Source organism: Zophobas morio, unplaced genomic scaffold, assembly GCF_036711695.1.
Source record: "Zophobas morio isolate AGI-343-1 ecotype UQ-CSIRO unplaced genomic scaffold, CSIRO_AGI_Zmor_V1 ptg000021l, whole genome shotgun sequence".
NCBI classification, from domain to species: Eukaryota; Metazoa; Arthropoda; class Insecta; order Coleoptera; family Tenebrionidae; genus Zophobas; species Zophobas morio.
Genome location: NW_026972126.1, coordinates 27,065,512 through 27,080,961, shown reverse-complemented (window position 1 = coordinate 27,080,961; position 15,450 = coordinate 27,065,512). Strand labels below are relative to the sequence as shown.

The 15,450-nt window shown below is 31.8% G+C and overlaps 1 protein-coding gene across 2 annotated transcripts in view; it reads right to left on the bottom strand.

The window, feature by feature from the left end:
- Positions 1-4,675: 4,675 nt before the first annotated feature.
- Positions 4,676-15,450, bottom strand: part of LOC135132291 (runt-related transcription factor 3) — a 46,266-nt gene continuing 35,491 nt past the window's right edge. For both annotated transcript variants that reach the window (XM_064060329.1, XM_064060330.1), the window contains exons 4-5: positions 10,564-10,776; positions 4,676-5,878 (exon numbers count right to left, since the gene is read on the bottom strand). In XM_064060329.1, the coding sequence (XP_063916399.1) occupies positions 5,271-5,878; positions 10,564-10,776 (821 nt within the window). In that variant the 3' untranslated portion in view covers positions 4,676-5,270. The remainder of the gene's footprint in view (positions 5,879-10,563; positions 10,777-15,450) is intronic.

Sequence of the window (15,450 nt, the reverse complement as noted above, 5' to 3'; positions counted from 1 at the left end):
ATTTATATAGAACAGTAATAAAATTAATTAGTCGTTAGAGGAAGAAGAGGGCGGGTGGGCGGGGCTAGTACTTGCCAAGACAAGACTGATTTTGGCAAACGACGCTAATAAAGTAAAAAGGGGATTACACTGATAAACACTGGAATCTAGACAAAACGCTAAAACTAACCCCACCCATTACGTCCGCTTTTGAATTTCATTGGTTTTTACTTCCCGAGCGTAAGCAAAGGAAGTATTGTAATCGAGTCCGTCGGCCGACTCTCTACTTTTACGTTTTCTCGATCTTTCATGACCCCTAGAAGACGAAGAAATAGGTCTCCCATTTCCGTCTGTCTGTCCGTCTGTCCGTCTGTCCGTCCGTCTGTCCGTCTGTTGTCCCGGATTTTATTAGACAGATAATCTCCGAAAGTACTCGACCGATTGTTGTGAAATTTTGTACTTATATTAAGAATATCATGTAGATGGTAAAACGCTAACCAAAATTTGTCTAATCATCCCCATCACTAATGCGATGACGTCACTTCAAAATTGTACATAGTAAATGGGTTTTCAATTGTATAAAATAACATAGTCCTACACATGTAGTTTACAACTCTGAATCGACTTTTCACCCGAAACGTCCAGATTTTTGGAAAAAAAATCAAAATTATAAAACAACATTTTGAAATTTAATTTTTAATCTGCTAGCCAGAATGCTTTGAAATGTTGCAGATGTTTTAAGGCCATAAAGAGCATCATAAATCTTTAGTCAAAAAATATTTGCTTATCCCCTCCAAAAACTTGATGACGTCAGCTCAAAAGTTTGTGGAATAAATCATATCTAAAATGTACAAAATATGATGAGCCTGTACTTGTGATCTATCACTTCATTCATATTTTTTGGATTTGCATATACAGGGTGACTCAAAAAAATTAATGAATGCGTAAATATATTTTATTGATTTAATCAGGAACTACAAAACCGAATGCTCTGAAATCTTGCAGATGTTTTAAGGTCATAAAGAGCATAATAAATGTTTAGTCAAAATATATTTGCTTATCCCCTCCAAAAACTTGATGACGTCAGCTCGAAAGTTTGCCGAATAAATCATATCTAAAATGTACAAAATATGATGAGCCTGCACTTGTCATTTATCACTACATTCATATTTTTTGGATTTGCATATACAGAGTGACTCAAAAAAATTAATGAATGCGTAAATATATTTTATTGATTTAATCAGGAACTACAAAACGGAATGCTCTGACATCTTGCAGATGTTTTAAGGTTATAAAGAGCATAATAAATGTTTAGTCAAAATATATTTGCTTATCCCCTCCAAAAACTTGATGACGTCAGCTCGAAAATTTGCCGAATAAATCATATCTAAAATGTACAAAATATGATCAGTCTGTACTTGTGATCTATCACTCCATTCATATTTTTTGGATTTGCATATACAGGGTGATTCAAGAAAATAAATGAAAGCGTAAATTTATTTTACTGATTTACTCAGGAACTACAAAACCGAATGCTTCGAAATCTTGAAGATATTTTAAAATTATCATAAGCATGGTAAATTTTTGATCAAAACGTATTTGGTCGTCCCCCCTAAAAAATTTATGATGTCACCGCAAAATTTTGCTGAAAAAATCCTATCTAAAATGTACAAAATATGGTGAGTCTCTTCTTGTGATTTATCATTCCATTCAAATTTTTTCGATTTGCATATACAGGGTGACTCAAAAAAATTAATGAATGCGTAAATTTATTTTATTGATTTAATCAGGAACTACAAAACCGAATGCTTTGAAATCTTGCAGATGTTTTAAGGTTATAAAGAGCATAATAAATTTTTAGTCAAAATATATTTGGTTATCTTCTACAAAAAACTGATGACGTCAGCTCAAAAGTTTGCCGAATAAATCGTATCTAAAATGTACAAAATATGATGAGTCTGTACTTGTGATTTATCATTCCATTCATATTTTTGGATTTGCATATGCAGGGTGACTCAAAAAAATTAATGAAGGCGTGAATTTATTTTATCGATTTAATCAGGAATTACAAAACCGAATGCTTTGAAATCTTGGGAATATTTTAAAGTTATTATAAGCATGGTAAACTTTTGTTCAAAATGTATTTGTTCATCCCTCCTAAAAAAATTGATGACGTCACCCTTAAATTTTGCTGAATAAATCCTATCGAAAATGCAAAAAATATGATGAGTTTGTACTTGTGATTTATCATTCCATTCATATTTTTTAGATTTTCTTAAGAGGTGGTTCAAAAAAATTAATGAAGTCAATTTATTTTATTGATTAAATTAAAGGCAACACTTATTATTAGTATTACACCCCAACCAACCCAATTTGGTAGACACAAAATTTGTTAAAGGAAAAACTCGGTTGAAACATAAGGGTAGCACGCTTATTTACATCGACTTTAACATTACAGACCTGCATTTGTTTTATGCGGTCACTTGGTTCCGCGAATGCGAAATAGACATGTTTATAATCAACCAATTGTGAATTTCACCGTCAAGAATTAAAATAAAACCTAATGTTTTGTATAATAAGCGGAAGTCGAAGCAATAAAACCGATGGTCGTGTTGTTTACAGTTTCTCTGTTTGACTCTCACGTATGCTGTTACGCTTGTCATCTTAAATTAAGAATGTTTATACATAAACGATTTTCAGTTGCCTCTCATATTACACTGATATTACTAGACAGCGGATTTCTGTCGGGCTACGTCACGATTATAGGTGGGGACGCGCTGGATCGCCGGGACTCAGTAGCGGGTGATAGATAATCACTGAATTTAATCAGTACTAATTCCATAAATATAATTAACGATTTATTAATCAAACGGCTAAGTAAATGAGAGCGGGAATTAACAGCAGAGTGCAACGAAACAGCGTTATTCTAATCTCAAATAAACGAAGTGCAGTCCGTAACTGCAATGAATTCGCATCCCGTACGAGCCGTACCGAGTTTGGCCTTGCCTAACCGGACAGAAATTCGCTCTCTACATATTACACACCGACGTCGTATACGTGAGTAAATTGTTTCGTTATTTTATTGATTATAACAAATCAATATTCAAAACGACCCAATTCATTTTCCCGAAAATTTGGGAATACAATAATTTTATTCTTAGTATTACACTACATCTATCCCAACTGATATACGTGTCCTTGCAAAAATGTTGATGACGTCATCACAATTTTTTTTTAAATTCCCACTACAAAAATGTAATGAGAAAAAAACACAATGGGCATGCAGTCGTCAAGTTTCCGACAGCGAGGGAAGTACTGTCTAAACTCTTTAGACCAATTTTTTGATTAGAAATTCAAAGTGGCCCCGCCCACCCACCCGATTTTCCTTGTGGTCACTCATTTTATTGGTCAAAAAAGGGGTTTTATATTGATAAACATTTGAATCTACACAAAAAGATAAAACTAACTCCATCCACCTCAGCTTTTGGATTTCATTGGTTTTTTTGATTGGATGAAGACTGAATTTTATTATGTCAAATGGCCGAACTAGACTTACAAAATTCAAGGTGACCCCGCCCACCCACCCGGTTTTCTTTTTGGTCACTCATTTTATTGGACGAAAACTACATTTCATATTAAATAACAGTGGAATCTAGTAATCTAAACGAAAAGGTAAAACTAGCCCCACCCACGTCCGCTTGTGAATATCATTGGTTTTTTGATTAGAAGAAAACTGAATTAAATTTTGGCCCCGCCCACCCACCCGGTTATAATTCTGGTCACTCATTTTATTGGACAAAAAAGGGATTTTATATTGATAAACATTTGAATCTAGACGAAAAGGTAAAACTAACCCCATCCACCTCCGCTTTTGGATTTCATTGGTTTTTTTGATTGGATGAAGACTGAATTTTACTATAAAAGACTGTTTTTTTTTTTATTTTTTTACATACTAATTCTATTAGTTCCCACTCTAAGTCTACGCAAAAATATATAATTAGCCCCGCCCACCCACCCTCCTCCCACTGTGCAGAAAATATTTAATTAACCCCGCCAACCCTCCCCGCCTCCATTTCACTGAATTTTGTCCGCTCTGATTGAAAGGTGTAACTTATATTGAACAGTAATAAAATAGTCATTAGAAGAAGAAAAGCGTGGGTGGGTGGGCGGGGTTAGTATTTGCTAAGATAAGACTGATTTTGGCCAATGACATATCTTCCAACAAGAGAGAGGGTGGGTGGGTGGGGCTAGTACTTGCTAAAATAAGACGGAACAATGTCAGGACTAGTCACTAGTAAGAATTATCGAAATAACTTCTGGAAATCGAAATGTATAACCACTGAATGTGGCTTTCCATTATTTTCTGTGGTAGAAATAGCAAATTAATTTTGTAAAAAGAGAGATAGAGTGTTCTATGCAAATGCTGGTCCTTCCCTGACAGAAAAGACATCAACACAGTTAACGAAACTCCTAGATATTTATTTAAGTTTAAGATGGACTTACCTTAGATTCCTTATTATAAACTTCACACTGTAGCTGAGAGAACAGAAGCACGCACTATGTTTTACGCTGAAAAATTATAACCTTTTTTTTTAAGAAAAACGTACAAATAGTTTTAATATCTTTAGAAGCACTGGTGTAAATTTTCCTTTGTTTGGATTCGAGGGATGCGAAATGAGCACACCAGATCCTTTTGTATATTTATTTATCGTTGTTTATTTTACATTTCCCAACAGAAATTGTTACGTAACAGGTATTATAATGCTGGCTTTATTAACTCGCTTTTTACACAGGGACTAAGCATATTGTACAGGCTTAAAGCTATAACGGCCACGATTAGTCGACGTCAGTCGAGCAAACATGTGGCTTTCTCTGTACATGACATGTCCTAACTTATACACTGGGAGATATACAACAGGGTCTTAGCCTAGACTTATCGATTGCACATCGTTAATTGCACAGGGGCGGCCGACGGCCAATTCAGGTAAAGGGCAACTCTTAAATTCCCGGCCATAAATTTGATTTTATAGGTAATTTGTACACTGGCAAGACTGAAATATGACTAGCTTTTGTGAGTTCGTTACTAGAGAACGGATTGCGTTTAAATCGTTAAACTAGTATGTATGAAAGTGTCAATTCTCACTTAAGATTCAAAAAAACCAAAACTGTGTGTATATTTTTCTATTTAAACGCAACCCTATCAATTTTTCCCTCAGAATATATGCACGTAGACGTAAACTCCTCCCACCCGCGCCTCGCCCCGCCCCGTCACTATTGCACCAATCACATCACTAGTACGGCCGCCACACCACCGCGTCGCCGCTCTGTCCCGGCCCCCTCTGCCCCCCGTTCGTCGTCAGGCGCCCGTCCTCCTGGCGCGCCGCCGCCGCCGCGCACGTGCCGTTGTTGCTCAGGAGCAAATCCGTGCTGCCGTTCATCTGGCGCTGGTTCGTCGTGCTCAGCTGATCCATCACGCTCTGGAGGTCGTTGTGGCTCTGAGCCGAGTGCGAGTGCAGCGAGTGGAAGTTGTGGCTCTGGTTGGCCGCCGAGTAGAGCTGCGAGTAGAGCAGGCTGGCGGGCAGGACGGGGTAGAGGGAGTTGTTGCAGTTGCCCGCCGAGTACGACGCCGACGTCACGTTCTGGTGGAGGGGGAAGTTGGCGGTGTTGTGGTTGGCGCCGAGCGCGCTCTGGGAGAGCAGCTCGTCCTGGACGGGGCTCTCGGCGGCGCTCGAGTTGTCGGAGAGCGAGCGCGGCCCGGAGAGGGGGAAGTCGGCGTGGTTGGAGGAGTAGCGCGGCACGAGGAGGGAGGAGCCGGCGGACTGGGAGTGGTTAGCGTGCGGCTGGGAGGAGACGAGGCCGAGGTGATGGTCGAGCTCGCTGGCGGAGGCGTCGGGGAGCACTGAAACAGACAAAGTGACTATTAGTTGGGGATTTTTTTCAGTAAAAAAAATATGGCTTGGAACAACTTAGAAATTGTTAAATAGTTTCATAATAAAAATAATAATCATGGAAAAATTTCACTTTTGGAAATATTTTTTTGTTGAAAAATTAAAAATCGAGAAAATGAAAAATTAAAAATCAAGAAAATGAACACAAGGATCGAGAAACTTTAAAAGTTTAAAACTAAAAACTGAAAAATGTAGAAGTTGAAAAAACAAAAATTTGAAAAATTTTAAACTGCAAATCAAAAAATTGCAACGTTGGAAAATTGATGAAACCAGAAAATTGGAAAACTGAAGAAATGAAAAATTGAAAAATGGCGACAAATAAAAAAAAAAGAAAACTAGGAAAATGAAAATCTGAAAATTGTAAAATCCAAAAATTTAAACTGAAAAATTGAAAACCGAAAAACTAAAAATCGGAAGAATGAAAAAATTGAAGAAATGAGAATTAAAATATCAAAAATTGAAATAAAAAAAATCAAATGGCTAAACACTGAAAAATTAAAAAATTTAGAATAGAAAATGGAAGATTATGCGGAAAAATGAAAATCATAAAAACGAGGAAATGAAAAATTGAAAAACAAAAAAAAAGCAAAGGAAAAACTGGAGTAAACGAATAATAGAAAAACAAAAAATTGTTAAAATCGAGAAATAAAAAATTGAAAATTCGAAAAATTTAAAATTGAGATGTCGGATAATTGCAAATAAAAAATTGAAAATCTGCAAATAATCTGAAAACACGGAAAATAAATCGAAAAATCGGAAAATAAAAAAACAGACACTGAAAAAACGAAAATATGACACATTTTAAACTGAAAACGCAAATCAAAAAATACAAAAATCGAAAAATTGCAATGTTGGAAAATTGATGAAACCACAAGTTGAAAAAGTGAAGAAATGAAAAACTGAAAAGTGAGAAAATAAAAACAATAAATAAATGAGAATCAAAATATCTAATACTGAAACAAAAAAATCAAATAATCATAAAAACGAGGAATTGAAAAATTGAAAAAAAATCCAAAAATTGAGAAATTTTAAATTGCAAATTGCAAAAAAATTGCATTATAAAATTCGAAAAACAAGAAAAATCGAACAATGGAATGAAAAATCCGAATACGAAAATTCGAGAAACCGAAATCGAAAACTTGAAAAACCAACAATTTAAAATTGAAAACTCGAAAATTTTAAAAATTTGTTATTTGAAAAAGCAGAAAATTGCAAACTGTGTCACTGAAAATGGAGAAATATTAAAAAATTTAAAAATTGAAAAACCAAAAATTTAAAATTGAAAATTGGAAAAATTCAAAATCCAAAAAATCGAAAAAATGAAACTGAAAAATCAAAATTTCCAAATAAAGAAAAATCAAAACATTTTAAACTGAAGGGAACGCGAAAATTACATCGAAAAATCAGAAAACAAAAAATCAAAAAACTGAAAAATTTAGAAATTGAAAAAACGAATATCTGAAAAATTGTAAACTGAAGACTCGAACAACTGCAAATCAAGATATACGAAAATCGAAAAATTGCAGTTTTGGAAAATTGGCGAATCGATAAGTTAAAAAATTGAAAAGAGGAAAAAAATTAAAAGTGAGAAAATGAAAACCTGAAAATTGTAAAATCGGAAAAGTGAAACTAAAAATTGAAAACCGCGAAACTTAAAATCGGGAAAATGAAAAAATTGAAGAAACGAGAATTAAAATATCAAAAATTAAAACAAAAAACAAACCAAATAAGAAAAAATTGAAAAATTAAAAAAATAGCGAATAGAAATTGAATTATAATGAAAAACGGAAAAATTGAAAAAAGGACAATTATAAAAACGAGGAATTGAAACATTGAATAAACAAAAATTAAAATATCTAAAAATTGAAAAGTTTAAATTAAAAACTTACAACAAAAAACTAAAAACTAGAAAAATCGAACATTGAACTGAAAAATCCGAATATGAAATGAAACTCAAATGGAAAATTTGAAAACCCAAAAATTTAAACTGAACGCTGATAAATTTAAAAAATTCGAATTTGAAAACCCAGAAAATTCCAAATTGACCAACTGAAAATATAAAAACTAAAAATTGAAAAACCAAAACTGGAATGACGCAATAAGTGAAAAATTAAATATCACAAAACAGAAAAAATAGAAAATTTAAATTTAAAAATTAAAAAGTTGAAAAATCGAACCATTGAAAAATTTAGAATTGAAAACTTGAAAAATTGCCAAGCAAAATCTGGAGTAAACGAAAAACCGGGAAGCAAAAATCGTTAAAATCGGCAAATAAAAAATCGAGAACTCGAAAAGTTTTAAATTGAAAAGTCGGAAAATTGCAAATCAAAAAAATGAAAAACTGTAAACTTAAAAAAAATTGAAAAATTTTAAATTGAAAACACGAAAAATAAATCGAAACATCCAAAAAATAAAAAAAACAAAAACTGAGAAAACGAAATACTGAAAAATTTAAAGTTGAAAGAAACGAAAATTTGAAAAATTTTAAACTGAAAACTCGAACAATTGTCAATCAAAAAATAGGAAAATCGAAAAATTGCCATGTTGGAAAATTGATGAAATGAAAAATTGAAAAACTGAAGAAACGAAGAACTGAAAAGTGCAAAAAAGAAATAAAAAAGTAAATCTGAGAAAGTGAAAATCGAAAAATTGAAAAAAGAAAAACTTAAAATCGAGACAATGATTGAATTGAAGAAACGAAAATTAAAATATAAAAAATTGAAACAAAAAAAAATTTGATAGTTAAAATTGAAAAATTTAAAAATTGCGAATTGTAAATGAATTAATTGGAAATCTAGAAAAATCATAAAAACGAGGAATTGAAAAACCGAAAAAACGAAAAATTAAAATGTCTAAAAATAGAGAAGTTTCAAATTACACACTGATAATGAAAATCGAAAATCTAGAAAAATCGAACGATGTAATGAAAAATTGCAATATCAAAATACGAGAACCTGGAATCAAAAACTTGAAAACCCAAAAATTTGAAATTGAAAATTCGAAATTTGGGAAAGCAGAAAATTGCAACTTGAGCAAATAAGAATGGAAACACTGAAAAACCGAAAAATTCAAAAATTTAAAAGAGAAAACTTGAAAACTTGCAAAATAAAAATCGAAAAAAGAAATCATCCAAATAATGAAAAAATCAAAACATTTTAAATTGAAGGAAACGTGAAAATTAAATCGAAAAATTAAAAATAAAAAATAAAAAAACAGAAATTTAGAAGTTGAACGAACAAAAATTGGAGAAATTTTAAATTGAAAAATTGAAAAAATAAATAAAACAAGAATTAATATTGTGAAATTGGAAATTTAAAAACTTAAAAAATTGAAAAACAAAAAATTGTCTGTCGCTTTCAATTCTAAATTTTTCAATTTTTCGACTTTCTAATTTTTCCATTTTCTCGATAATTTTGTAATTCTTCAAATTTTTAAAAAACTCAAAGAAGGAAAAATTAAGATTTTTAAAAATAGGAAAATAAAAAAAAATCAGTGGTGGGAAATTGAGGAAACCAAGAATTGAAAAACTGAAGGAACGAAAAACTGAAAAGTGGAAAAAAAAATTAAATTAAAACTGAGAAAGTGAAAATCTGAACATTGTAAAATCGAGCAACTGAAACTGAAAAATTGAAAACCGAAAGACTACTAAAAATCGAGAAAATGAAAAAATTGAAGAAACGATAATTAAAACATCAAAAACTGAAACAAAAAAAACAAATATCTAAAAATTAAAAATTTAAAAATTGAGAAAATCATAAAAATGAAGAACTGAAGAACTGAAAAAATGAAAAATAAAAAATCCAAAAATGGAAAACCCGAAAATTTTAAAAATTCGAAATTTGAAAAAGCAGAAAATTGTTAGAAAATTGCAAACTGAGCAATTGAAAATGGAGAAACTGAAAAATCAAAAAAATCAAAAATTTAAAAGTTGAAAATTCAAAATTATAATATTGAAAATTCGAAAGATTGAAAATTCAAAAATGAAAATCTCGAAAAATTGCAACGTAAAAATTTGCAAAAAAAAAATCGAAAAAAGGAATCATAAGAAAGAAACTCAAAAAATAAATCGAAAAATCTGAAAAATTACACAATCAAAAAAGTGAAAAATTTAGAAGTTTTTCGTCTATGGCTTTACCAATTTGCGTTTTCGATTTTTCAATGTCTCGATTTTTTCGAGTTTTCAATTCTAAATTTTTCAGTTTTTCGACTTTCGCATTTTTCATTTTTCTCGATTTTTTAATAACTTAGTAATTTTGTAAAAATTCAAACACAGATCCCTAAAATTCCCCATATTTCCTAATTTGGACCTCCTAAATACGAATCCAATCTCAAAATTGACCCATCTTTTCATTTTCTCTCTGGAAACAATACCTCGAACAAACCTGCAAAAACCATAAAAAACCAACAGAGTGCTGTGCATTGGAAAACCCGATCCGCCCAAACCCATAAACGCATCACCCTGGCCCCCTTCCAGAAATATCGAAAACACCAAACGTCATAATTCGCACAATTAAAACCGTGCATTGGCAAACATTCAAACTTTTATGACCCCATCCGGATTTAATAGCCGAAACGTGTTTACACGTTATTTACTATTTTTCGCTACAAAAAAAAAAAAACATTTCAACATACTCACATGAGCTGACATTGGACGTTGAACCGAACGCGTCTTGCGTCGACGACTGGTCCGGCGTGGCCCCCGAGAAGCCCAGGGCCGGAGTGTTGAACTGCGACGCCGTGGGCGCCGCACAGGATCCCAGCGTGCTGGGGGTGAAATAGGGTGAGTACGCCCCTGCCGCTCCGTAGCCCCAGTGCGAGTTCGTACTGCTCAGCCCGAATTGCGGCATATCTGAAAAAAAGCGGCTACAGCAAGGTGGAAAATAAGAGGTGGGGTCGTTCCACCAGCATACTGCGTGACGTATAACTATATGAAATTTCTTAAAAACGTGGCGTAATTTAGGCGGTCGTTGCGAATTATGATAAAACAAAGTCAAGGTGGTAGGGGACAGGTGGAATCACGACCCTTGCACACTTGATTACGTGTGAACGTAGCGTTAAAAATAACGGACGCTATTGGAATTATTTTGCGTGGGGTAATTTCTGGGTCATGTGACGGCAAACAATGACACCGGGACACTTGATGAAACGCAATGCCGGTTTTATGTGCAGTATTGTCGGCCATAAACAGCACGCAGAAGTGAATATTTGTCGATAATTTGCGAGTATTCCAATAACGTTAACAAAACAAACGATTCGAAAAGTAAAGCAAAAAGCAATTAAGGGTGTGGGGACAAAAAATCTGCACAAATTTTAATTTACCGAAAATCGAGTTAGCTTTGAGAAAAATGACGGTTGACGTTATGACATTTTTTGACAGTTGTTAAAAATTGTTATGCCTAGTTCCTCTTGAAAGTTTCAATATTTTTTGTAATAATGGAACACTTAAATGAAAATGATCGCCGATCTGTGATTGCCGAATTTTATAGAAGGCATATGCATTTAAAAAAGTCATTCACCGTTAATCACTTCTTCCAAATGGGGATGTCAAAAAGGACAACTTATAGCATTTGCAGAAGAGTAGAGAATGGGAATTCGGTAGAAAGACAAGTAGGAAGCGGAAGACCAGCAAGAAAAATGCCCCAGAAGAAGAGAGAAGCCTTAGTCAATCAAAGTCACGGTAAACTTGGTGTTTCACTAAGAAAGCTTGGACGTAAATTTAACATTGACAAAAAATATGTTAGCAACATATTAAAGGAGAATAATGTCAAACTTGCAACGCGAAAATCCGCCCCCAAATATTCAGAAAAACAACAGTTGGAACAAAAACGAAAATTAAGGCATCTTTTTGAATCCGCTTTTTCACCCTCAAATGGAACTGAAATAATCATCGATGACGAATCCTACTTCACTTTTGATGGTAGCGATACTGCTAACAATATACATTTATATTGCAAGGAAGGAGAAGAAGTAGATGATAAAGTGAAATTCAAACGTCATAAAAAATTTCAGTCCAAGTTGTTGGTCTGGTTGGCCATTTCTTCACGTGGACATTCGACTGCGTTTATTTGCCCATCTGGAAATTCTGTTAATGCAGATATTTATGAAAAACAGTGCGTTAGGTCTCGACTTGTCCGCTTTATAAGAGAAAAGCATTCGGATGGCAATTTTGTATTTTGGCCAGACATGGCAACAGCTCATTACGCAGCTAACGTTATTGCTGCATATAATGAGTTAAACATTCCTTTTATCCCTAAGGACAAAAATGTTCCCAACGTACCTCAACTACGCCCAATTGAACGTTTTTGGAGAAACCTAAAGAGGAATGTGTACGAAAATGGATGGGAAGCGTCGACACATGCAGAATTAAAGAAGCGTATACTGCTGGAAATACGGCAAACAAAAATATCGGCTTTTACAAATTTAATGCGCCGTGTTAAAACAAAAATTCGTAAAGCAAGCAGATATGGTGCAGATTGTGTTCTTTAAAGTTGTTGTTATAAATGTTGTTGATCACGTTATTAATACCTGGTTTTATAATACAGCTATTGTAGTTTGAAATTTGTGCAGATTTTTTGTCCCCACACCCTTAATTCGTTTTTGCGGGTTCGGATGGATTCAATAACATGTGGACAAAACACAGGTCTGATAGGTTTTATAAAAACGATAGGTCTGGTGGAGAATGACAGAGCTGCGGGTGGCACGGTCGATATGCTCATCAACTATATTACCCACACGGACAAAGTACACTCGATGTCGATACGGCAGTAGGCGTATTAACATACAAACCCGTTTTCGATGGGAGGAAATAAATGTTGACGAATGGATTATAAGGAATCAGGAGCAAAAAAATGAAAAAAGGTTTTTAAGAAGACGGCCCTCTATACGTAAATGTAGTGGAGCTCGCGAAACGAGCGACACGTTACTTAAATTTTTACTAACATTTTTGATCTTTTTAAAGTGTAATATAGGTGAAGATAAGCTTGATAAAGATTTTATAAGTATACTAATCGAGTCCATCGGGCTACTTGCAACTTACATGTTTTCTTGACGTTTCATTCCCATCTGTCGGTCTGTTTGTCGTCTGTGTGAATTTTATTAGACACATAATCTCCGAAACTACTGGACCGACTGCTGTCAAATTTTGTATGTATATTAGGAATATTATGTAAAATCTCTAACCAAATTTTGCCTTATTATCCCCACCAATCAAACCTTATAATTTTTCTAAAAAATTTTTCAATTTCTCGACTTTGAAAATTTTCAGTTCTTTGTTTCTTCAATTTCAGGATATATAATTTTTCAATTTTGTAATTTTTCGTTTTCTCAATTTTTCAAGTTCTTGATTTTCAATTTTTAGATTTTTCAAAGTTTTTATTTTATATCTTTTCGTTTTTTCATTTTTTTTTTAGTTTCATAATTTTGCAAATTTTTGATTTTCTGATTTGGAAAATTGAAAAATCGAGAAATGGGAAAAGGAAAAAATTAAAAATCGAAGAACTAAAACATTCGTAAAACTGAAAAAATGAAAAATTACAAAATCAAAAAAGTACAAAAATGAAGAATAGCAAATCGAAGAACTGAAGAAACGAAAAATGGAGAAATAAAAATCGAGAAAAATTAATGAATAGAAGAATTGGAAATAAAACGCGAAAACGATAAATTGGAAAAATCAAAAATTGTAAATTAAAAAAATGATAGAATTGTCAAAATTGTCTTTGATTTTCAATATTTCGATTTTTGAATTTTTCGTTTCTGCAATTTATCAAGTTTTTGATTTCGAATTTTTAGAATTATCAAAGTTTTTATTTTAGGCTTTTGTTTTTGATTTTTCAGTTTTACAATTTTTAAATTTTCGATTTTTTGAATAGGAAAGTTGAAAAATTGAGGAATTGGAAAATGAAAAAATTAAAAATCGAACGACTAAAACAATCGTAAAACTGAAAAAAGGAAAAATTGCAAAATCAAAAAAGTGGAAATTCGAAGAATTGCAAATCGAAGAAACGAAAAATAGAAAAGCAAAATTCGAGAAACTTAAAAACTGAAAAAAATTAATGGATAGAAAAATTGGAAATAAAACGCGAAATCAAAAATTTGAATTCAAAAATTAGAGAATCGCCAAAATTGTCTTTGATTTTCAATATTTCGATTTTTGAATTTTTCGTTTCTGCAATTTATCAAGTTTTTGATTTCGAATTTTTAGAATTTTCAAAGTTTTTATTTTAGACTTTTGTTTTTCATTTTTGATTTTTCAGTTTTACAATTTTGCAAATTTTCGGTTTTTTGAATAGGAGAGTTGAAAAATTGAGAAATTGGAAAATGAAAAAATGAAAAATCGAACAACTAAAACAATCGAAAACCTGAAAAAAGGAAAAATTGCAAAATCAAAAAAGTGGAAAATTGAAGAATAGCAAATCAAAGAACTGAAGAAACGAAAAATGGAAAAATAAAAATCGAGAAAAATTAATGAATAGAAAAATTGGAAATAAAACGCGAAAACGATAAATTGGAAAAATAAAAAATTGTAAATTAAAAAAATTATAGAATTGTCAAAATTGTCTTTGATTTTCAATATTCCGATTTTTGAATTTTTTGTTTCTGCAATTTTTCAAGTTTTTGATTTCGAATTTTTAGAATTTTCAAAGTTTTTATTTTAGGCTTTTGTTTTTGATTTTTCAGTTTTACAATTTTTAAATTTTCGATTTTTTGAATAGGAAAGTTGAAAAATTGAGAAATTGGAAAATGAAAAAATTTAAAATCGAACAACAAAAACAATTGTAAAACTGAAAAAAGGAAAAATTGCAAAATCAAAAAAATGGAAATTCGAAGAATTGCAAATCGAAGAAACGAAAAATAGAAAAGCAAAATTCGAGAAACTTAAAAACTGAAAAAAATTAATGGATAGAAAAATTGGAAATAAAACGCGAAATCAAAAATTTGAATTCAAAAATTAGAGAATCGCCAAAATTGTCTCTGATTTTCAATATTTCGATTTTTGAATTTTTCGTTTCTATTTTTCAAGTTTTTGATTTCGAATTTTTAGAATTTTCAAAGTTTTTATTTTAGACTTTTGTTTTTCATTTTTGATTTTTCAGTTTTACAATTTTGCAAATTTTCGGTTTTTTGAATAGGAGAGTTGAAAAATTGAGAAATTGGAAAATGAAAAAATGAAAAATCGAACAACTAAAACAATCGAAAACCTGAAAAAAGGAAAAATTGCAAAATCAAAAAAGTGGAAAATTGAAGAATAGCAAATCGAAGAACTGAAGAAACGAAAAATGGAAAAATAAAAATCGAGAAAAATTAATGAATAGAAAAATTGGAAATAAAACGCGAAAACGATAAATTGGAAAAATAAAAAATTGTAAATTAAAAAAATTATAGAATTGTCAAAATTGTCTTTGATTTTCAATATTCCGATTTTTGAATTTTTTGTTTCTGCAATTTTTCAAGTTTTTGATTTCGAATTTTTAGAATTTTCAAAGTTTTTATTTTAGGCTTTTGTTTTTGATTTTTCAGTTTTACA